The 22,886-nt window shown below is 31.4% G+C and overlaps 2 protein-coding genes across 2 annotated transcripts; both read right to left on the bottom strand.

Annotated features, from left to right (window-relative positions):
* Nucleotides 1–3,166: 3,166 nt before the first annotated feature.
* Nucleotides 3,167–7,146, bottom strand: LOC111300709 (growth-regulating factor 1-like). The gene is made up of 4 exons (XM_089747870.1): nt 6,439–7,146; nt 5,694–5,906; nt 4,687–5,041; nt 3,167–4,251 (listed from the first exon to the last, which is right to left on the bottom strand). Exons 1-4 carry the CDS (start codon nt 6,863–6,865, stop codon nt 3,432–3,434), a joined length of 1,815 nt encoding a protein of 604 aa, XP_089603996.1. The 5' UTR covers nt 6,866–7,146; the 3' UTR covers nt 3,167–3,431.
* A 4,301-nt stretch (nt 7,147–11,447) lies between these two features.
* Nucleotides 11,448–13,405, bottom strand: LOC111301043 (zinc finger BED domain-containing protein RICESLEEPER 2-like). Its single transcript, XM_089748154.1, has one exon. It carries the CDS (start codon nt 12,936–12,938, stop codon nt 11,448–11,450), a length of 1,491 nt encoding a protein of 496 aa, XP_089604280.1. The 5' UTR covers nt 12,939–13,405.
* Between the last annotated feature and the right edge of the window lie 9,481 nt (nt 13,406–22,886).

The following is a 22,886-nucleotide window of genomic DNA, read 5'->3' as shown; positions in this document are numbered from 1 at the left end:
AAAAATACTTATTGAATCAATTATGTATAAAATAGTTAAATGTTATTTTATAGAAAATTATAAAATATAAATTAATTTTGATAAAAATAAATTTTAAAAAATTATTAAATAAATTCATTATTTTTTAATCAATTAAAATTTATTCAATTGTGCCAAAAAACATTTTTTTAAATAATTTATTAGAAAATTGATTTTTGAAAATTTTTACTAACCAGCTTTTTGGATAATGTTACTACATTTTTCATCAAAATAAATTAGTCCAAAATAACATTAAAAATTATTTTTATAGGACGATAAAACTTCTTATAATTTAACTTAAAAATCAAATTACTTCTCAATGATACAGGAATTCTAACTTGATACAAATAATATGATATAATTACCGATTACAAATCAGTTGCAATTTTATTGATTATCTCATAACAAATACTTTCTAAGCAAATTAAAGAGATAAAGATGGATAGGTTACGAGTAGATTAAGAAATTAAAAAATAAAAAATAAAAGATCGAAAGAAATTTTCATACTGCTGTGAAACAATTTAGAAAAAAACCATGTTAATGAACTTGAATTTCGTTATCATTATACAGATTGGGCCTTTGGCCCAAAATTTCCAACCCTGAAGTGAAGGACATCATCGTCATTTGGAAAACCCAAAAAAACCTTGGAATTTACAGATTCGCAGTTATAAAACCGACGGCAACTCTTTTTCCCTGTTCAGTGCCCACCTCTCAGTCTTCTTGCCTGTTCTCTGTTTGGTTTCTTTGTAATTTTTTTGTTAGAAATTTGGTTCATAGATTAGTGGTTATGAAATTAGGGCAATGATTAAATATTTACGCTTATCGATTCTGATTTTTTTTTCTTTTAAAAATTCTTTTAATATAAGGACCAACCTGCTCTTTGATGACAGCGTTTGTGCTTGTCTGAGCCTAACATTTTCTCTTTCTTTTTCTTGGTTTTGTTTAAACGAATTTAAGGGGGAAACTATGGAGATAGCAATGACTAAAAATAATTCCTCGTTCTGATTGCTCAATTTAGGCATGAGAGACCCTTTATTCTTTTTTTTTTTAAGAAAAATTGAGGGTGAAGTAAGATATGTCCTAATCAATAATTTAGTGATTGAAATTCGTGTATTTCAAATAATTTTAATAAATAATTATTAATTAAATTTGAACTTAAAATCTTTAAGTGAAAAAAGATTATACTTGTCAATTAAACCAATTACTTTTTGGTGAGAGACCTCTTGTTACACCCGTAGAAACCGAGCTTCTCCACGACCATTTTTACTTTTATTTTTTCCTTTGGCCACGCTTTTCTGGCTGCCATTATTAAATATATGAAGATGAACTTGATGAGAAATTACTAAATTTCCTTTTTCTGTTCCTTGCATTTTGTTTTACTTACCAATATGGTTAAAGACTAGAGAATTTAAGCCCTTTGATAGCAAAATATTTGCGTGGTAGAGAATGGTCAAATACGGATCCAAAATAACCAGAATTGCTTCATTTTGACACAGCAGAATCCAAGCTCGAATTAAAATGGAACCCATTGTTTGTTTCTTGTTTTGTTTTTCTTCAATAAATTGGGGATAGGGACGTGCAAAACAGCGATAAAGACCATCAAATTGAAGTGCGAACAGTAAGCACACTAGCAATACAATTGAGACATGAGGAATTTCTTTGTGAAAGGAAAAAGAAATAAAAAAAAAAAAAAGAACCAACATTTTGATTCTGGCAGTTTCCTGTCATTGATTGGCTTGCATATGCAGATACAGGAAACCTAGGGTCAGTTCTTGGAGACATTCTTGCTTGCACTGAAGGAAGAAAAAAATGGTCTAACAGTTTCGAACTATGTAACCCGTGTTTCTGCCATTTACAGGGAGCCAGTATTCTCCAGCAGTCGCTTTCACGCCTGGCTGTCACTGCCTGCAAAGCTACAACATGCACTTCACAGAAAAAAAAGGGGTCCTCTCGGCTCTTTCTTTTCTCAGGCCTTGAATTTGGGACCATGGGATTTAGGTGTTTAGCCACGGTTTTGATGTAAAACATGTAGCATGTATATCACATAGCGATGGACTTATTTCTGTACCAACTCAGATCTAACTATCTACAACAGAAAACAAGAAAAGTTCAGTTTTTAACAGAAGTCAGGCCCTCCTTTATCAGAGGAAAAAAAAAGCTGTTGATCACAAAATCTTTCAGGGAATTTTACTAAGGTTTGCACACAAAAGGATATTTGTTCTATAGAATCTCGGATGTGTTGAGAGATTGAAATTTGAAAAAGCAGAAAATCAGTTTCAGTATTTCTCTTCCAGTTTTACGTTGGCAATTACAGTCTGCAGGCACAAAATCAAACACTCCCATAAAATCTTTCTCCGATGTGTCACATTCCTAAAAATCTGTTGTTGTCAACCAATGTAATTGGGTTTCACTAACCCACTTTACGTTTTCACTGTATCTAACAAGGCCACTCGCCATTAATAAAACAAACTTTCAGTCAAAATGACTATAAAACTCTGCTAAGATAGGCTAGGGTACAACATGTGATGGGACAAGTATTTTTCTTACTATTGTTGGATTCTTTCTTTGTTCAATCATGTTAAATTCTTTCAGATATTTTAGGCGTCCATCTTTCAACCCCCAATTATTTGACCCAGCTCTAAAATGTTTGTTTCAGACTTGGTCCCAAGTTTTAATTTTTCTTGACTCAAGGACAAGCCAGGGTAAGTAGCAGTCTGATCCGATGGGCCAATCAGCTGAATGGGGAGCAGTTGTCGGTATATGCCGGGTGGAAAGGCCACAAATGTGCCTCCTGCCTAGACTGCAGGAAACTCCATACTGATCTTCTATAGTGATCTCAATTATGTTAGCTGTCTACCAACTGGAAAGGATGGGAAGAGGTCTGTCACTTAGTAGCCCAACAGAGTCGATATATGTTTTTTGGAAGTTATCCATATATTATGATGCATTATTGATGAAAGTTTCAGCACTATCATTGACCAGCCTTTACCCCATTTTTCCTGCTAATGGGGTCCAGGCTAGATGCAAACCTCAATCTAGCCCACATTATTATCCTTGTTCAGGTCTGCAAAAATGTAAAATTCACTACCTATAATTGAAAAAAGATTGGCTGCACTTCGGAACAACATTTCAGTGGCAATCAGAATATGAGACAATTAATCAGATCATAAATCACTTCAACTCACAACCTATATATACACTCATACACCCACAAATACACATAAGCCAAAATGTCAAATATCTATTAAATTTGATATAGCAAAGTTCCTACATTTTAAAATTAAAGAACAATAAGTTAAAATTGATCAAAGATGAAAGGAAATTAATTAAACAGAAGTTCTTCAAGCTTCTCCTAATAAACCTGCTCCAGGCTCATTTTTCTTCCACACTCTCTTCTTTTCTCGCTTAAATTATTAGCTTCTGATTACAGAAGGAATCAAGGCAGAACTTACAAGAGTGGAGCTGAGCACATTATTGCAAAGGCTGGCACCATCATGGGGTTTCTTATTCTCAGCTATAGGACCGCTTCCTGAGCTGCTATTTGAAAGTGAAGCCCAAGGTGCCTTCTGCAAGACACCAGTTGGAGAAGATTCCATATGTTGGCTGCCATCCCACCCTTCAGATAAGAGGCTAAGAGCTGATGGGTTCTTCCAGCTGCCCACATTGCTTGTGGTGTAAGTTAGGACCTCTCCTAAAGGACCCCCCATTGAACTTCCCCAAGATATGGGTATCCAGTGAGCTTGATTTTTGTTCTGGTCACTAATCTCACTGTTCATTGCCAAACCCATTTGGATTGGATCAAACTCTCGAGATAACCTAAGAGGTGAAAGAACACGCTTGTCTTGTGCTGGTGAGGATGAGGATGATGAGAACTCTGAAGATGCCATAGGAATAGACATAGAGAGTTGGGTCCAGTCTGATTTTATCTCCTCTGGCCAAGTAATTACAGAACGACTAGATTGATCCTTGGGCCAGTCATCAATGAATTGGTGAAGTGGATTTTGGTCTTGGGTTTCTTGATCAGTGAAGTCTAGGAACAGACCATACTCTTTAGAATTCATGTAAGAGCCTCTATGTGACGGATTAACAAAAGAATCAGAGGCAACATGTCCAAAATCTGATTGAGAGGATTCTGCAATTGGAACACCTTGTTTCGTAATCGTAAATGTGGAGTTGTTGGATTTCAGGTTGCTGGCGAAAGACATCAAGGACAGCCCCCGTGTATCTTGTATTCTGCCACAACATCCTCTTTGTTTAGAAACAAACTAAAGAAATAGTAGAAATATAGGAAATGGAAACACAATGAACATAAATTAAAGATTCAAATAGTTATCCATGGAAGAGGAAAAAAAAAAAGTGGAACTCCAAGCCTATACTTAATTTTGAGTTAATCTATAAAATTTCCAATTAACCAAAGTACCTAACAACAGAACGCTGAAGAAATAATGGAATACTCCTAGAAAGAGAATCCTAAGTCCCAACTACAAGGTGTTGTCACTGTCACAAAAGTAAAGATGAAATAATGGGGTCTACCTTAAAGTAAAAAGAAAGGAACAGAAATGATATGTATACAAACTGTTCAAAGCAATATCATCCTAAATATTACTAAAGGAATAATAAGAATGTAAATAAATAAAGTAATCTCAAATGCCTAAAGTATGTTTTTACCTGTTGACAAGGGTGTTTGCAGAAGGATTGGCAACACCAGATTGCAAGTTCTTAAACTGGTGCTGTGCAATTGCGAGACAGTTTGACGCACCACCACTGGTTATCACCGATGCTGACATCGAAGCAGACATCGGCACCACCTTTGAATTAGTGGTTCCAGAGACGGCATGGCCAGTCTGGCCTTCCACAGGCTTTCTTGAACGATGGCGAACCCTGTTTATGTGCCTTTCACAATACTTTTGGTCGGCAACAGCATCCCGGGAGCATCTCCATTTCTTTCCATCCGTTCGACGACACCTCCCTGGCTCAGGGTCAGTGCTGCCAGAGTACCCCAGATGGAAAGGGCCCCATCCCACTACATATAAATTTCAAAATAGAAAAAAAAAAAAAACAACTCACGATCAATAAAATAACAAAGATGAGCAGGCAAAAAAGGAAAAAGAAAAAGGAAGGATTTAACATCAAACGCAGTGTGTCCTCAGCTCCTTGGTCTACTGGCTAAGGAGTTCTTAAGAGGACATAGAACCAAGACCTTCTCCCCTATGGGCTATGCCCATCCTATTTAAAAAAAATCAAACCCAGTGTTACTTTTTAGTTAAAATTGCCTTTAATTAGTGATATCCTGGTTATGGATAAAACTTTCTACCAAAGATAAACAGAAAACTTTAAGATCACTGCACAATCTGTAAGACAACTGCAGAATCCAAAATTCCCTGTTACCACCGCCAAAGTAGTACAGAATCCAGTATCTACATATGGAATTCTAAAAATTTACTCTAACATCTAACAGACACCACCTGCCAGCAACAAATGAACTTTTGTTCATTTTCAACACATTTATACACCAAACAAGAACACCAGCAGCCACCTCCAAATTAAGAACGAAATAAAACCCAAATAGAAGACTAAAAACATACTAATGACAAAGAAAGGATCTAAGTCGAGCATATCTTATGGGAGATATATTATTTTCAAGTATCTGTTTTAAAGAAAGAGAAGAAACTTGCATGATTTGTGAGGCAACGATCCAACAGATGAGCTGATCAAGCCATATGTGTAGAGGGACTTCTTAAGAGGGATGAGCAAATTGGAAGGTACAGGCACATTAGCTGTGATGTACTTGCAGATCAATGCCTGGTGTTCTAGCTCAATCCACTGAGATGGAGTAAAAGGTCCTCCAATCGCAGTAAGAGGACCATGCATGCTTGCATTCATGCTTCCTGAAACAAGACATCGTAGGGTTAACTTGCCTGGAAAATTTATTCAGGCTACATATGCCATGAAACTTTTTTTTGTCAACTATTATAACACAGTAAAAGTAAAAAACAATAACAGATAAGAAGAAGAAAGACCAAACAAAGTCTTATATCTGGTAGACTACTGATTCTTTCCAACTCTTTTATGCCCCTTTCCCCCTTCTGTTTCCAGTAGCAAGAAATTTTCCCCCAAAGACAATGGTAAAAATGCCATGTTTGTAAGAGGAAAAGACACCTACTTTCTACTTTACAAGACTCAAAAACTTAAAATTTCTAGTAAATGCCCATGTAAGGACCCTCACTATCAAATAAATCTCCTTGACAATTTATGCAGCCCCATTTTCTGCACAAAGAATGTGCCTATATCTTATAACTGAAGTCACCTGTCCCAAAACCCATCTTAGAAAAATCAGAAACCAAAACAAACCCAAAGAACACAATTTTTTGACTGAATAACAAAAGCGTTTGATAACAGAACACATAAAAAAAAAATTACCTGCATTTCTAGTGTACGTCGAGGGTGTATACTGATAGTAAGAAAAGCCACTGTTTTGTGTACTTCTCTCCAAAAAGACACCATCTTTGCTGATAAAAGGAACTTCAGATTTGAGTGAAGAGAAGCTTACCATATGCTCTTGTTGGCGAGTGGTAGCTGAGACCAAAGAATTAGATCTCAACAAAGAACTGCCTTGGTGCAATGGCATTGTCTTCGGGGTTGACAAATCATCAGTTCTTGGTAACTTTGAACTTTTCCTGAGATCTTCAGCTGAGTCAGAAGATCTTTCTTGTTTGGTAAACCCAGATCCAACAAGCTTAGGCTTGGCCTCGGCTGAGAGGAATGGTGGTGGAGGAGGTTGAGCTTGAGATGGAGCTCCACTACCAGGGCCCACAATACCCTCCAGACCCAGAACCCCAAAATCCATATTGGAGACAGAACCAATCCAAAACAGCCTCTAAAAAGCATGAGTTGATGACAAGGAAGAGTTGAAAGTTGAAGCTTTGAACAACAAGCGTTTGAAGACAGAGAAAGAGAGGCGCATCTTAAAGGTTGTTATGTATTTATTTGTGGGTTATGTTTCACCGTTTAGAAGTCACCTTTAAGTTGGAAAAACAAAAAATTATTGGAGAGAGAAAATAAAAAAGAGTTGAAACTGAAAGGGGAGGGAGCAAACAAGGTTACAGTACCAACAACCAAACACTCTCCTCATCTCAGACAAGATAGCCCATGTTTATCCTTTTTTTTTTTTTCCCAACAAAAGAAAGCCTCGGTTGTTTTCAAGGAAAGGTCAAAGTTACAAAATTGTTCTTGTCGTAGTGGAGAAACTTTAGGATTTTTTTGGATCCATTTTAAGTTGATTCTTTTGTTATGACCACAAAAATGGAAGTAAAAATGAGAAGGCAATTACGACAAAGCAATGACATGTAAATAGAGTGATTTTGAACGAATTTAGCTTTATTAATTTTTAAATAAAATAATAAAAATCTTTACTAAATTTTAAGTAACGGATATGATCTTTTTCCAATAGCAAACAATACAACCACAATGTTTGTTTTAAGAGGAAGATAATTCTATTTAACAATTAAATAGTAAGCATAGCAAGTAGCATTTCAAGCTTTCATGCTCCCAAAAGGACTTTAATGGGGGACTTTTCGAATGGGTATTAATGTCAATTCAATTCAAGGTTACATATATACTTGTTTTAGAATTCTCTCTTGGATTTTTTTTTTTTTTGTGCTTTAATGGAAGGGCAAGTGGCCCTTGGAGTTAAAATGGGTTAGGAAGAATGAGCTCTCCCTCCCTTGGATATTTCATAGGAGGAAATAGGATGCAAATGAATAAAATCTTCTATGAATAATTTTTGAATTTTGTTTATTTATATTTATTCATAAAATTTAGTAAATGATTATAAATAATATTTTAAAATTTATTAATTAAACTAATAGATTATAAAAATAAAAAATTTGTTTATACCTTATTTGTTTATATAAACTAATATCATATTTGATGAATAATTCGTAAATAAATTTAGTTTTTATTTGTTTATATTTATTTATTAAATTAAATAAATAATTATGAATAATATTTTATTATTTATTAATTAATAAAAAAATATTAAATATAATAAAATTTATTGATATTTAATTCATTTTCACTCTTAGAGATATCTTGTCCTATATATTATCTTTAACATTTCTTAAGTGAATTTTTGAAACAATTTAAATTCTATCTAAAAATAGAATACCTTGAGAGATTCTTGAGTTGGTTCTAATTTCCCAACCTTAATCTAACTTTCGAAAGATTTTTTGGTATGAATTGCTGTCACATCATCATAAATATTAATCTGAATTATCTAACTTAGAAAAAAATTATATCCATAATTAATTTAAATTTAAGATGTTTTAATTGAAATCTCAATTTCTAATCTTGATTATATATTTTTTTTGTGCTTGAAAGGTTAAAATGAGGAAAGATTTTTTCAGATCGAAATCAAAGTAAATCATATGCATTATAAAGAATTTATATTTGTAGAGATCAATTTTTGTTCGAATTAATAATTTTGTGTTTCAACTTAATTCGACTTTTGAATTTATTTTCAAATTTTAATCATGTCAATTTAATATAAATTAATTTAAAATAATAATTAAATTAAATTAAACAAAAAATAAAAGAAACAGATAGAAATAGGGCAAGTGTCGTGCGCGGCATTGCCCAGCCCGCTTAGCCCTGCCAAGCCACCCTACCGCCACCATCTTTAGCTGAATTTAGCTGCCATCAGTCCCTCACCTTACCCACAGTCCTTCATCTTATCCACTAGATATTTGCCTGAATCTAAAAGCTGAAAAGGTTATAAAAGCCCAGTTGAAATTAGCTAGAAGGGGCTAATTTCAAACTACCAACAAATAACAACACACAAGAAAAACTAAAGCAACCATCACATTTGGCCTCCACAATCGAGCTCCATCACCAGTCCCAACCACCATCAAGAGCTTGAGAAAACCATCCTCCACATCTCTATTACAGATAGCTTATTACCAAAAGACCCCAGTCGAGACCCCACTCATTGACTGCCAACCAAACTCTTCTGTGAAACCAAAAAAATACCTCACTACCAGTAATTCCCTATCATTGAAGCCCATCTGCCATTACCACATAATTTCCACCATTAACCACCATTGCCAAATCTCCAAAAATCAACAATTTCTCAAACAACCCTAAACAAAAAATTCCCTTATTGTTAACCAAAAATCAACCAAAAAAGAAAAAAAACACTGTCTTTAATGTGAAACCCAGCAGAAGCAACAAAAAAATCAATTAAAAAAATTTGATAAACCGTGTGGGGGTGAATGGTTAAAGCAAAAAAGAAAAAAAAAAAACAAAGAGGCCCTTTGACATGGAGAGGAGAGGGGTGTGGAAAGCAAAGGGGAGAGGAAAGAAAAAAACAAGAGGAAGAGAAAAGGAAGGAAGAATAGAGGAAGGCCTGCCATAAAAGAGAGAAGGAAAGTTTGGGGGGAGTTACGGGTAGTATAGTTTAGGTTCAAAAAATAAAGAGAAAGAAGGAAGTTTAAAAAGTCAAAAAAGGAAAAAGTGAAAAAAACAAAGAGGCCCTTTGACATGGAGAGGAGAGGGGTGTGGAAAGCAAAGGGGAGAGGAAAGAAAAAAACAAGAGGAAGAGAAAAGGAAGGAAGAATAGAGGAAGGCCTGCCATAAAAGAGAGAAGGAAAGTTTGGAGGGAGTTACGGGTAGTATAGTTTAGGTTAAAAAAAAAAAGAGACAGAAGGAAGTTTAAAAAGTCAAAAAAGGATAAAGTGAAAAAAATTGTTAGTTGAATAAATGAGTGGAAAAGATGAGTGAAAGAAAGTCACAGAGATCACATTTAGTTGTTTATTTCAAGCTTGGAGTTGTAACCGGTGAAGTTCATCTAACTTGGGTTGAGACTAGGGCTGTAAACGAGTCGAGCCGAGCCGAATAATGAGAAGCTCGAGCTCGAGCTCGACTCACAATTCAGGGCTCGATATTCGGTTCGAGCTCGATTAAGTTTTATTTTTTAAGCTCGAACTCGATTCGTGATCGAATTCGAGCTATTCGAGCTCGCTCGATTAAGCTCGATTAATGTATAAAAAAAAGCTCGATTTTTATACTCGAAAGAAAGTCACAGAGATCACATTTAGTTGTTTATTTCAAGCTTGGAGTTGTAACCGGTGAAGTTCATCTAACTTGGGTTGAGACTAGGGCTGTAAACGAGTCGAGCCGAGCCGAATAATGAGAAGCTCGAGCTCGAGCTCGACTCACAATTCAGGGTTCGATACTCGGTTCGAGCTCGATCAAGTTTTATTTTTTAAGCTCGAACTCGATTCGTGATCAAATTCGAGCTATTCGAGCTCGCTCGATTAAGCTCGATTAATATATAAAAAAAAGCTCGATTTTTATACTCGATTATTCGAGCTCGAGCTCGAGCTCGAGATCTTTTACAACTAATTTTTATCAAACCTAATAAATATTATATTTTCAAGATAACAACAACAATAACAACAACAATAATAATAATAATAACTTACACAACAACCAAATTTAAGCAAATAAAAGTCTCATTAAATGATTCAAATACAACACACAAATATAAGACATAATGAAACTTAGAAATTAAAATCCTAATTGAAAGATATTAAATATCCAAGCAAATAAGTTCACAAATAAGTTACAACAAACCAACAACAATACATATGCTGCCTTCACAATATTATGTCTTCAAATGAACATTGGGCTCATATTGCTTTTCAATAAACCTATACAAAAGAATAATTACAAAACAAAGAAATTATAATTAATAATAAGAATAACAATAAAAGTACCCATGCAAGAAAAAGATTGTAATATTATTACAATGATCAATAACTTTAAATTTTTAACATTAGCATCAACATGGATTTTATCTTGTCAGTTGTCTTATAATCAGAGCAAAAAAATATAAACAGTATCTTGTCAATTACCTTAACATGAGTTTCTATCATTAGTTAACCTATGGTTCGTAAATTATAATGCAAAAAGCTTAATCTAGACTAGCTACTACCTATTTTTCTTTAGTAATGTTGTGACAAATTAAAAGTATTTAATAATAATATTTCATACCTGTATAGAAGACATTAGATATCCTCACTTTAGGGGATTTTGAGTGCAATCTCAATTGATTTCTTCTCTTTCTACATAGATAAAGTAAAGGAAAATAATAGTTAAAAATTAGATTAAAGTAATGATAGTCACCTAATAACAAAATAATAATAAAAAAAACTCACTTTGTTCTTCTTCTTCACTCCTTGAAGATTCCGACACCAATCTCCTCCACAAAGTAATGCTTGCACTGTGTCAGGAGATAAAGAAGCACGATAAGTATCAATAACTCTATCTCCTGCACTAAAGGTAGCTTCTGAAGCCACTGTAGTGATAGGAATAGCAAGTATATCCCGAGCCATCTTGGATAAAATACGATACTTCAAAGTGCTCGCTTTTCACCATTCCAAAGCATGAAACTTAGTGGAATCTCCTTCACAGATAAAACAGCCCTCAGCTAGGTAGACATCTAAATCAGATTGTTGTGGTTGAGCAGTTTCAACTGATTTTACATAATTTGCAAATTCAAACCAACCAGAAGAAGAAGCTTCTATATTCATACCACTAATACCATTATCATGCACTTGAGTTTCAGCACTATGTTTATTGCCAAATTGATACTCACGAGCATATTCATCATAAATCTCATAAAGGGCATCTCGAACTTTAGCAATATTTTCTTTTGCTTCTCTATCAGGGTACATTCGAGGAAAGCAAAACTCAATCACCTTCATTTTGCACCTTGGATCCAAGATTGCTGCTATAGACATCAACAAATTACATTCTCCCCAATACTTATCAAATTTACTCTTCATCTTACGAACCATTGCTTGAACAAATTCATTTTCATCATTCATCATTTTATCCAACAACACTTTCACACGATAAACTTCATTCAGAAACAGGTTTGAAGTTGGATAATCACTTTCAGAGATGATTTTAGTGGTTGAATTAAAAACTTCTAAAATCTCACAAACTTTCTCCACCTTTTCCCAATCTTCATGACTTGGACAACATTCGTAATGAGATTCTCGCTCTTTGAGTCTTGGAAACACTTCTTTGAATTTGATTGCAATCGACAACATCTCGAATGTCGAATTCCAACGTGTTTTACAATCGAGAATGAGTTTCCTATCAGGTAACTGTAACTGCTGTACTATATCAAAAAATGAGTTAAGTCTTGCCTCATTTTGATTAATAAAACTGACACTTTCATGAACATCACCAATCACATTCTTAATCTCAGAAAGGCCATCTTGAACCATGAGATTTAAGATATGTGCACAACACCGAACATGAAATAATTTTCCTCCACAAAGCAACATCCTATTTCTTGAAAAAGTGTCTTTAAGAATTCTAATCGCCACATCATTGCTTGAAGCATTGTCCACAGAAAGTGTAAACACCTTGTTTTCAATTCCCCATTCCTTTAGACACTTAAAAATACAATCAGCAATCTCAACATCGCGACGAGGATGAGGTATGTGAACAAAGCTAATAACACGCTTTTGCAATCTCCAATTAGAATCTACAAAGTGTGCTGTAAGAACCATGTACTCAATCTTTTGATTACTTGATTTCCACAAATCTGTTGTCAAACTAATCTTACTGACAGTCTTCAATAATGCCTTTAATTTCTTTTTTTTTGCTTCATAAACTTGCATGCAATCTTTTTTAATAGTATTGCGTGATACCTTTTCCCATTCAGGCATCCCACGTTTTTGCATCATGTTAAAACCTTCCTCTTCTATAATCGAAAAAGGATGCTCGTGCATAAGTATCCAATGTGCAGCTGCTTCTCTCATCTTTACCATATCAAACTTGCCATCTGTGAGAGCAGGTAGTATCTGTACATCACCACATGTGTTTATTGGCTGAAAGTTGATCATTTGTTGTTAATTCTGAAAAATTTTTCTCTTAACACAAGTTGTCAAATGCCTCTTAAATTGAGTTGTACTTTTACTTGTATTTATTACTAGCTTCTTCTTGCAATGGACACACTCTCCTTTTTTGGAACCATCAGAAAGAGTGACTTCTTTGAATTCTAACCAAACAGCAGATGTCTTTTGCCTCTTTTTCTCATTACTTTCTTCACACTCTTCAAGGTCAGCATTATCACATTCTCTATCATTGGCATCAATGACTGGTGTTTTATCTGTGTTACCATTAGTGGCATCTAAAGCTTCATTCATTGAATCATTACCATCATCTGACACAATTCGACTAGTAAAAGAATTTATTGTCGGTTGAACTGGTATAGAAGAGATATCCGGTGTGGTTGATGACATGTTTAGTTCCCTATAGCAAAAAACAAAAAAGACAAATCAAAACAATAATATAATTTTAGGATCAAACAATAATGCAAACAAGTTGTTAGAAACATGTGCGATAAATTTTATTGCCATAAACATGCTAAACAAGTTGTGAGAACAAATTATTGGAAGAGTATAAAAATTTATTCTTTGGGAAAATATACTAATATTGTAAGAATTTTAATAAATTTAAGATTACCTACTTTGATAATAATTTCAATTTCTAAAATCAATTTCTTAAAATGAATATTTCTTATTAATTTTTACAATTATACATGCCTATTTAGTATTTATATAACATTAACTCAATATCATTAGAAATAAGTGTCAGGTTATATTCTAACAAATCTAATATGCATAAAGAAGAAAAGTATTCACATTAAACAGTCCCCAATAAATTAGTGATGAACTATATGGAAGCTCAAATTATGATTATGACTAAAAATAATAGAGCCAATGACCTTTTTTTTTTGTTAAATAATATGAACCATCCAAAAGTTTTTCTACTGATAAAGCGTATTGTGCAAGTCTTGAAGTGGCCCAAATTCAATTACTTTTTTGCTAATAATATAGAGACTTTTGGTTTACAAAATTCAGTATTTAAATGCAACTTCACAAAGAACATACTGCTTTTCACAAGTTTGCAACAAAAATAAAAGTATAATATGATAGTGTTTGACAAACAAATCAGAATTGAAAATATCAATATTAACAAATAGCTATAACACCTTGCCCCCTTTCATTGTTGTTCTCGATCTGCATCCCCACAATATTCATAAGGGTATTTAATTTAGGCATTCATAAAAGTATTTAATTAAGGCATTCTTATTTAAAACACCTTTTAGCATGAATTGGAAGCCTAACATAAAAATATTTAATAAAAAAATGGCACTCAAAAAGTATGTCATGGAGAAAAGGCTACGTTGAAGGATCGGGTTCTGTTCAAGCTACTGCAAATGTCGAATGGGTGGAACGAGCTTACCTTTTAGAGAGAGGAGAAAGGGCTACGTTGAGGGATCGGGTTCTGTTGAAGCTGCTGCAAACATCAAATGGGTTCTGTTGAAGCTGCTGTAAACTGTTGAAGCTGCTACAAACTGTTGAAGCTACTGTAAACGTCGAAGGGGTTCTGTTCAAGATCTGCAAACTGTTGAAGCTGCTGCAAGCTGCAAACGTCGAATGGGTTCTGTTCAAGATCTGCAAACTGTTGAAGCTGCTGCAAGCTGCAAACGTCGAATGGGTTCTGTTCAAGATCTGTAAACTGTTGAAGCTGCTGCAAACTGTTCAAGATCTGTAAACTGTTGAAGCTGCTGCAAGCTGCAAACGTCAAATGGGTTCTGTTCAAGATCTGTAAACTGTTGAAGCTGCTGTAAACTGTTCAAGATCTGTAAACTGTTAAAGCTGCTGCAAGCTGCAAACGTCGAATGGGTTCTGTTCAAGATCTGTAAACTGTTGAAGCTGCTACAAACTGTTCAAGATCTGTAAACTGTTGAAGCTGCTGCAAACGTCGAATGGGTTTTGTTCAAGATCTGCAAACTGTTGAAGCTACTGCAAGCTGTAAACATCGAATGGGTTCTGTCGAATGGGTTCTGTTCAAGATCTGCAACCTGTTGAAGCTGCTGCAAACGTCGAATGGGTTCTGTTGAAGCTGCTGCAAATGTTGAATGGGTTCTGTTCAAGATCGGGTTCTGTTCAAGCCTTTTAGAGAGAGGAGAAATGGCTTTCGAAAGGGTGGAACAAGCTTGGAAGACAATGGAATGGGATTCGGAAAGAAAAACGGCCGCAAGTAGGGCTGTTGCCTGTTGGTGAGTGAGAGAGACGGAGAGAAAAACTGAAGGAGAAGAGAGAAAGAAAGAAAATAAAATTTTAGGGTTTTTTAAGATAAGGGTAAAAAAGTAATTTTATAAATAAAATAATAAAAATAAATATATAATAGAAAAGCTCGATTAGGCTCGCGAGCTACTCGAGCCGGATATAAGAATACTCGAATTCGGTTCGATCGATAAGTTGAGCTACTCGAGCTCGAGCTCGACTCGATAATAATCGAACCGAATTCGAGTTTTCTTCGAATCGAACCCGAGTAGCTTGCGAGTACTAATGTATCATTTACACCCCTAGTTGAGACAATTTGGTAGAACAATAACTTTATATGGTATTTTTTTTTATTTAATTATGCTTTATACTTATTTATTTTAATACTTGCTCATATGCTAGGAAATAAATTTATTAATGGAGAATTATATTATTGTAAAACTCTTAGGGTAAAAAAAATAAAAGTAATAAAAAAAATAATGGATAAAATTTTTTTTTTTCATGATGAGATCTCAAAGTAATATAAGTAGTGATACTTAAAATATTTTATAGTGATAAATTTTTTTAAAATGTTATAAATATATTAGGGTATTTATAAAAATTTTTAATATAATAAAAATTTTTCTTTTCTTCCATAAATAAGTGTGTAAAAAAAAAAACCAACAATCTTTTTGGAAAATTAAAACATACGCATCAATATTTTGTCATTTACATTGCATGCATATTCTCATTTTTGAAAAATAGTTACGAGCCTTCGAAGACAGGATTATAAGAAAATTCAAGTAATGATTCTTAAAAAATTCATATGAAAAAAAAATTCTTTCAATGTTACTAACATAATGAAATATTTTGAGAGTTTTTTCGATAATAAAGTTTTAATTTATTTTTCTTATAAAAATGGATTAATTTTTTTTAAATAAAATAATAAAAAGAAAAAATGAGTGAAATAACAAAAGTGGAGATGAAAATAAATTAATAAAAATAGTCAAGGGTTTTTTAAATACTAAAATTAAGATATTTTTGTTAAAACAAAAAAAAAAACACATAATTAATTAGTATCATTTTTTAACAAGCGCTAGGAGGATGCTAATCTTTTCTTAGTCATAACCGACTCTCAAATCTAAATTTTTTTCGTAGATAAAAAATTATTTTTTTAATAAATTTTAATTAATTTTAAAAAAAATTTTAAAAAATAAGTTTTAATATATAACTAATCACATCTAATTAAAAAACATTGGTGATGACTCTTTGTATTTTTAAATAATCTAACTGTCTTCAAATCATTATGACAATATTAAATTTATAGATTATTTATTAAAAAAATTCATTAATGATGATATTTGAACTTAAATTTTATATACAAAATATTTCAACTTTATCAACTCATCCTATCCTTTTGATATCATGTCAATTATTTTTAAATTTTACCAAAGGTTTTCATGATCTACAGTGATATTGTATCTATCATTTCCTAACTTTGGACCATATATAATTTCCTACAATGAGAACATCAGAGTTCTAAGATTAAGATAGAATCAAATTAAAAAGTTCTGAATTGCCAAAAGACTTAATGAAAATAGTTAAATGGTTTTTGTCTGAGTCTAAGCCAATCACTCTCCCAGGTAGTTAAAATGGTTTTTAATTGGAAAAAGACAAGTCGTGAGCATGCAAAAATATTAAATTTCAGAAAGGATACATTTCCTTTGTTTGATAAAATAATAATATGTGTTGATACAAATTATTAAAATTTAAGATTTGAATATAAAATATTTAAATTTAAATTTTTACGATTTTTTATTAATAAATTATTTATAAATTCAAAAATTTTAAAAAATTTCATAAATTCACCTGTGAATAAGCGAATTACTCTCCCCAACTTGTAAATTTACTCTTACTAAAAAAAATATATATATATATATTTTAAATAGCTTTTGAGGTAATGTTTTATTACCGGTTGTACCGTTAATTTTATTTGATAAAATTATCAAAATATCCACTATTCAAAATGTATTTTATTCGTTTACGATATTTTCGTTATTTTACTAAAATATTACAGCGTAACTTTCGTAGAAACAAAACTTTATTACAAAAGATCATCTGGCAAAAAAAAAAAAAAAACCCAAAAATGCTTCATGAAAAACATCTAAATTAACCACAAGGATGTAAGTGAAATTTACCCTGAAAATTTTTCTTATTCTCCATCAAAATCCCACAATCCTATAAGTGAAACTTGAACGATAAAAGTGGACCAGCTGATATGTGAAGAACTCGAATTAGATTACTTCAATCCTTATGAACTTGCCAAAGATAAAGTTGGTTTTGTATATTCAATAACTGCTCGTCAAGGGATGCTTAAAAAATTATTACTATCATATCTTTATCAGTATCAAATGTGTTTTTTTTTTCTTTTTTTCATATAGTATATCTATCATTATTTTGTTGTCACCATCTCGCTTTGCTATTAAGTTTGTGTATCTTGGTTTTTTTATTGTGCATGGATGTCTTCGTATCCTTTCAATAATCGTAAGCTTTAATACCTATTGACTTTTTTTTAAAGAAAATTTTATACTAGGACAACAATTTCTTTAATAAGAGACGAAAATCTAGAGAAAATTAAGAAGAAGGTATCATATATATATATATATATATATGTATATATTACAACATTTATAATTATCATATAGTAATTGTTTACGTGAACATTTACATGGACAGCTTACTTTTTTTACATGTAAGATAAATTTTAAAATTTTTCATTATAATGACACATAAGATATTTATTAATTTTAAATTATTTTTTAAAAATATATTTTTAAAATTATTAAATTATCCAAAATTTTAAAATTTAATCAAAAACCAATTCAAATTTTAATAAAATTTCTTTCTCTTGTAACATCACTTAATCTCAATTTAAAAATAATTTAAAAATAATTTATCTTTTTCAATTTATCTAAAGTTAACATGAGTATTTAAATTTATCATAACTTTTTAAAATATTATTTAATATCTTTAATATTTTTTATAAATAATCATTATATTATCTTCAATTTTTAAATATGTTTTACAAAGAAAATATGAAAAAAAAAAAAACCAAAACAACTTCAAGAAAGTTTTTGCTATATATTGCCTTATATCAATTTAAAATCAATTTTAAAATAATTTATCTTTTTCAATTCATCTAGAATTAACATAAGTATTTAAATTTATCACAACTTTTAAAAGTATTATTTAATATCTTTAATATTTTTTTATAAATAATCATTACATTATCTTCAGTTTTTAAATATATTTCACAAAAAAAATGTAAAAAAAATATAAATAGCAAAACAATTTCAGAAAAGTTTCTTCTGTACATCAAGTTTCTTTTGTATATCACTTCATCTCAATTTAAAATTAACTTTAAAGTAATTTATTTTTTTCAATTTATCTATAGTTAACATGAGTATTTAAATTTATCATAACTTTTAAAAATATTATTTAACATCTTTAATATTTTTTTATAAATAATCCTTACATTATTTTTAACTTTTAAATATATTTCATTAAGGAAATGTGAAAAAATATATATAAATACCAGAACAACTTTAAAAAATTCCTCATTGTCGGTAGTTCTTAGTTATATAGTTTTTTCAATGTTGCACTGAACTAAATGTATTTTTCCCTATTATTAACTTAGTCTTTCATTTTATTAGCCTATTCTTGCTACAGGAACTAACATGTTTTTTTTAATTATTGATACTATTTCACTAAATATATTATTCACTCCATCATGTAGGAATTTTTTTTTTCAAATCAATTTTAATATTTTTTTTAGCTGTAATAGTTTTTTTTTTTAAAGACAAAAATTACAAAACATATATACTCTTATATTTTCATTACTGTTGTCTACAAACTTTTTATTTTTTTTGTGGATTCTTCACTCAATAAGTTAACATATTCTATCTTTTAACTGATTATTTATTCAATATTTCTCATTTTTATAAAATAAAAATGATGCTCTGATCAATATATATAATAAAGTTATATGCCATAAACAAAAACTTATATGCCAGTTGTCCATTTAAAGAGTGAATAATTTCTCAATTCATATTTTTATTGTGAAACATGTCACATAATTTCAAATAAGGAGATTATTTTTCATTAAAAAATTTAAAAATAAATAATTTAACGATAGTCTCATCAGTAGTATTAATTTCAATCTCATTTACATCTTAACTTAAAAAAACCTCAAAATCATAAAAGATTTCACCAAAATTCCTAAAAAAGAAGATATGAATCTTATGATAACTCTGTAATTATGAAACAAAAAATTCTTTATAACTTTAAGTAGAATTTTGTATTTGCATGTTTCATGTTCCTCACTTGATGCCTGTGACAGGCATTAAAAGTCGAACGCATATGTTCTCCCACGACAATAATGTTGGAAAATTGAAACCCTCAATTCATGGAAAATAAATTTTGGTCTGATCTCTATTCCTTAAAAGCAAATCACAGTTCCAGCCATGACTGTTATGGTACCATGATTTCTGAACCCAAAATACTTAAAATTTTCACCTTTAACTCATCTAAAACCTTATTTTTCCCATAAATGTGTAAAAGTTTTTTCTGTCTGTTGGTTTCTTGAAGCTAACCTAGTGAGTTGGTGACAAATTCAATTTTTTAGGAATATATGCATTTATCTTTGAATCAAATAAATGTTTCGTTTACAAATTTATTGAAACTTTGAAATACAAATGTTTTTTTTAGTAATTAAATATTGGCGTTTGTGAATTAGGTAGCATTGAGCGAAAAAAAAGGCAAAAATAGACAGATCAAGGAGACAAGAGCAGAAATGGACATATGAATGGAAAAGAAAAGATAGAGAGACATAGGGAGCGCAATGGGGGATGGATGGGACACGGGAAGGTTTTATTATGGCCATGGGTCTGCATCAATCCCAGACATTGTCCCTCAAGCTTCAGCCCTGTTTTTGTTAATCGGGGTCCCTTGCCCCTGTCCCTGTGCTTTTACTTTTTATGCGCACTTGACAAGGTCAACTATCAGCTTTGCATTTCAAATTTTATTTCTATATATATGGACTGGGATTGGAATGAATTCGATAATTCCCTTGGTGAAAAGCAAGAAAAAGCAAAGATGGACAAAAAGATCAAGGAGAAAAGAAGAGAAATTGGACGAAAACAGGGAAAAGAAATTGAAAGTAGACTAGACCTAAAAGCAGGCCAGCAAAAATCCAAAGGCCACATAATGAAACTTGCTTTTTTTCAATTACAAGGAAATATTTGTGTGGGCCTCCAAAATACTAACCCAAAGACCAATCAACAATTCAAAGACCAAACCCACAACCAACAATCAGAAATTCCTTCCATCAGCCAAAATATCGTAGTAGCATTGCGACGTTAACTTCACAAAACCTGCAATCAGTTCGGTCTCTTTGCTTTTATTCTCTGAATTCTCCTAAATTTCCATATCAAATTTCTTCATTAAAGTTGCCCCTTGTTTTCCGTACTCAGAGCTTTTTTTCTTTTTCTATCTGATAGTTGCAGTGTATAATAAAGATGAGTAGACTTGTGCAGACTTTTTTTTTTTTGGGGGTTTTCTCTGCTGCTTTATTCATTACTTTAGCATTCTCCAACTACCATTTTAATTAATTATTTATTATTCAAACTAAGGGAAGGGATAACTGGTTCTTCAGAGCCTATTCAACAATCTAATTTATGAAAGCTTTCGCAGAGCCAGTGTAAATTCCTTTCTCAGCTTACAAGAAAGTACGTTTCTTGTTCATTGAAAGACGTCTTTTTTTAATTGGTTTATAATTTTGCATATGTATGACGGGCACAGGTGTTCTCAAGACTTGACAAAGTGAAGAAAACTATGGAAACCTATACCATCAAAGCCACTCCAGATGATAAATGTGGTGTGTATTACAACAGGTTTTAGAATTTGTATCGACATTCTAAAGATCCATGTTTTGTTTTATATCAATTGGCTGGCTCCTTCAGGTTCTATTCTGTTATTCTTTTATCGGGAAGGGATGCTTGTTTTCAAAGGGTAACAATTGTTGTATGCACGAAAAGACGAAGGGACGGATGATCATGCTCCTTTAGATGACATCTTTGATGTTTGCTGCAAAACTCAACTTGCATGAAGTCATTCTATAATATATTATCCAATCATTCTACAAAAGCCTGCTTCGATATCGGCATCTGCTGCAAAGTTCTAGTTTCTAACACATCTTATAATTTGTAATCCTGTCAGGAGAATATTGCCTTCAATTTGTTTTAAATATATATATATATATATATATATATTTGTTTCATAAAATATTGATCATGATATAGTTATATAGGTGTTAATTGAGAGGAAGTATTTGAACTATTATTCTTTTTATTATAATCTTACAATTATTAAATCACAATGAATAATTATGTAAGGGTATGAAATTTTAATTAATCTCACACATCTTTAAATTGTTATTGATTAATTGTACTATAATAATTATCAATAATAATTATAAGTGATATGCTCTCTAATTAAGATTAGAATTATGATGGGATCATCAAAATTTTATATGAAATCCACACTTATAAGTAATGGATAATTACATATTTCTTTATTGTAATTAAATAATTATAATATTGCAATAAAAATATTCTAAGTAAAATATTTCAGAGAATGGTTTTGGGTAGGTTCTCATCAGGCTGGACTTGGGGCTTGAAGAAAAGTCTTGGGCTTTAGTCCAGACATTGAAACACCACTTAAAGTAAAGAGTAGTCCCTCTGTTTGGGGCTTCATTTTGTCTGGGTAGTTGTTCCTATCTTGACTCTCACCATAATTTGAGCAATTTTTTTTTTAAGGAGTTGAAATTTTAGGGAAATATTTTGAAACAACCTCTCTTTTCCACGGAAATTATATTATCTCAAGTAATAACGATGAAGATCATATTATTACGTGTGAATTTCAAATGTAGGTGGCTATGAAATACTATTTAATTCTCTGGAATAATGAATCTACTAACTTTAGTTATCTCCTTTATAAAGGATTTGTAACATTTGATTTTCTTTTTTTTTTTATATATATTTTTTGTAGGAAAGAGATAAGAGTTTGAAAAAATAAAAGGATTTATAATTGCTTAGTATTTAAAATTTAGATTTAGTGACTATCACTATTTAAAAATAATTATATGAATAAATTGAGTTAAATTCTGAGTTTTTTTTTTTCTTTATCCATTAACAAATATCTAATGATTATGCATTCATATGTTTCAAACCGATACGGAAAAACTATATACATACCAGAACAGAAATAGATGGCAAAATGAAGAGATGAACTTCTGTAATAAGTGCTGTACACATTGTCCTTTCCAAATTTAACTTTAGAGAGACCAGAATCCTGACCATTGGAATATATAGTTAATGGCTATTTTACTTATGTTATTTACTTTTAAGCTATTTTAATGTAATTCTAAATTTATCTGCTTGCTCTGATAATTATATATCCTCCTTTCCTTTCTTTAGGTGTGATGAAGCCATACAAAAAGCCTAAGCTGGAAACCATGTAATCGAATTTTTTTTTAATTATAAATATAAGTTACAATTATAATCAAATATTATATTTATATATTATTAAATTACTAAATAATCACATATTATAATTACAATCATTGAATAATTAAATAAATAAATTAATAACAGACTGTTAATTAAATAAATTCAACAA

This window comes from Durio zibethinus, chromosome 18 (assembly GCF_047325235.1).
Source record: "Durio zibethinus cultivar Kanyao isolate XHJ-2024 chromosome 18, ASM4732523v1, whole genome shotgun sequence".
Lineage (NCBI taxonomy): Eukaryota > Viridiplantae > Streptophyta > Magnoliopsida > Malvales > Malvaceae > Durio > Durio zibethinus.
This window is presented reverse-complemented; position numbering and strand designations above follow the sequence as displayed.

Bases quoted from the DNA above. Each gene is read 5' to 3' on its own strand.
- LOC111300709 (XM_089747870.1), bottom strand. From the start codon at position 6,865: ATGGATTTTGGGGTTCTGGGTCTGGAGGGTATTGTGGGCCCTGGTAGT. The intron at 5,907-6,438 runs GTAATTTTTTTT...GTCTTGTTTCAG, and splicing joins GACGTACACTAGAAATGCAG to GAAGCATGAATGCAAGCATG. The intron at 5,042-5,693 runs GCAAGTTTCTTC...ATTTATATGTAG, and splicing joins ATCGTTGCCTCACAAATCAT to TGGGATGGGGCCCTTTCCAT.
- LOC111301043 (XM_089748154.1), bottom strand. From the start codon at position 12,938: ATGATCAACTTTCAGCCAATAAACACATGTGGTGATGTACAGATACTA.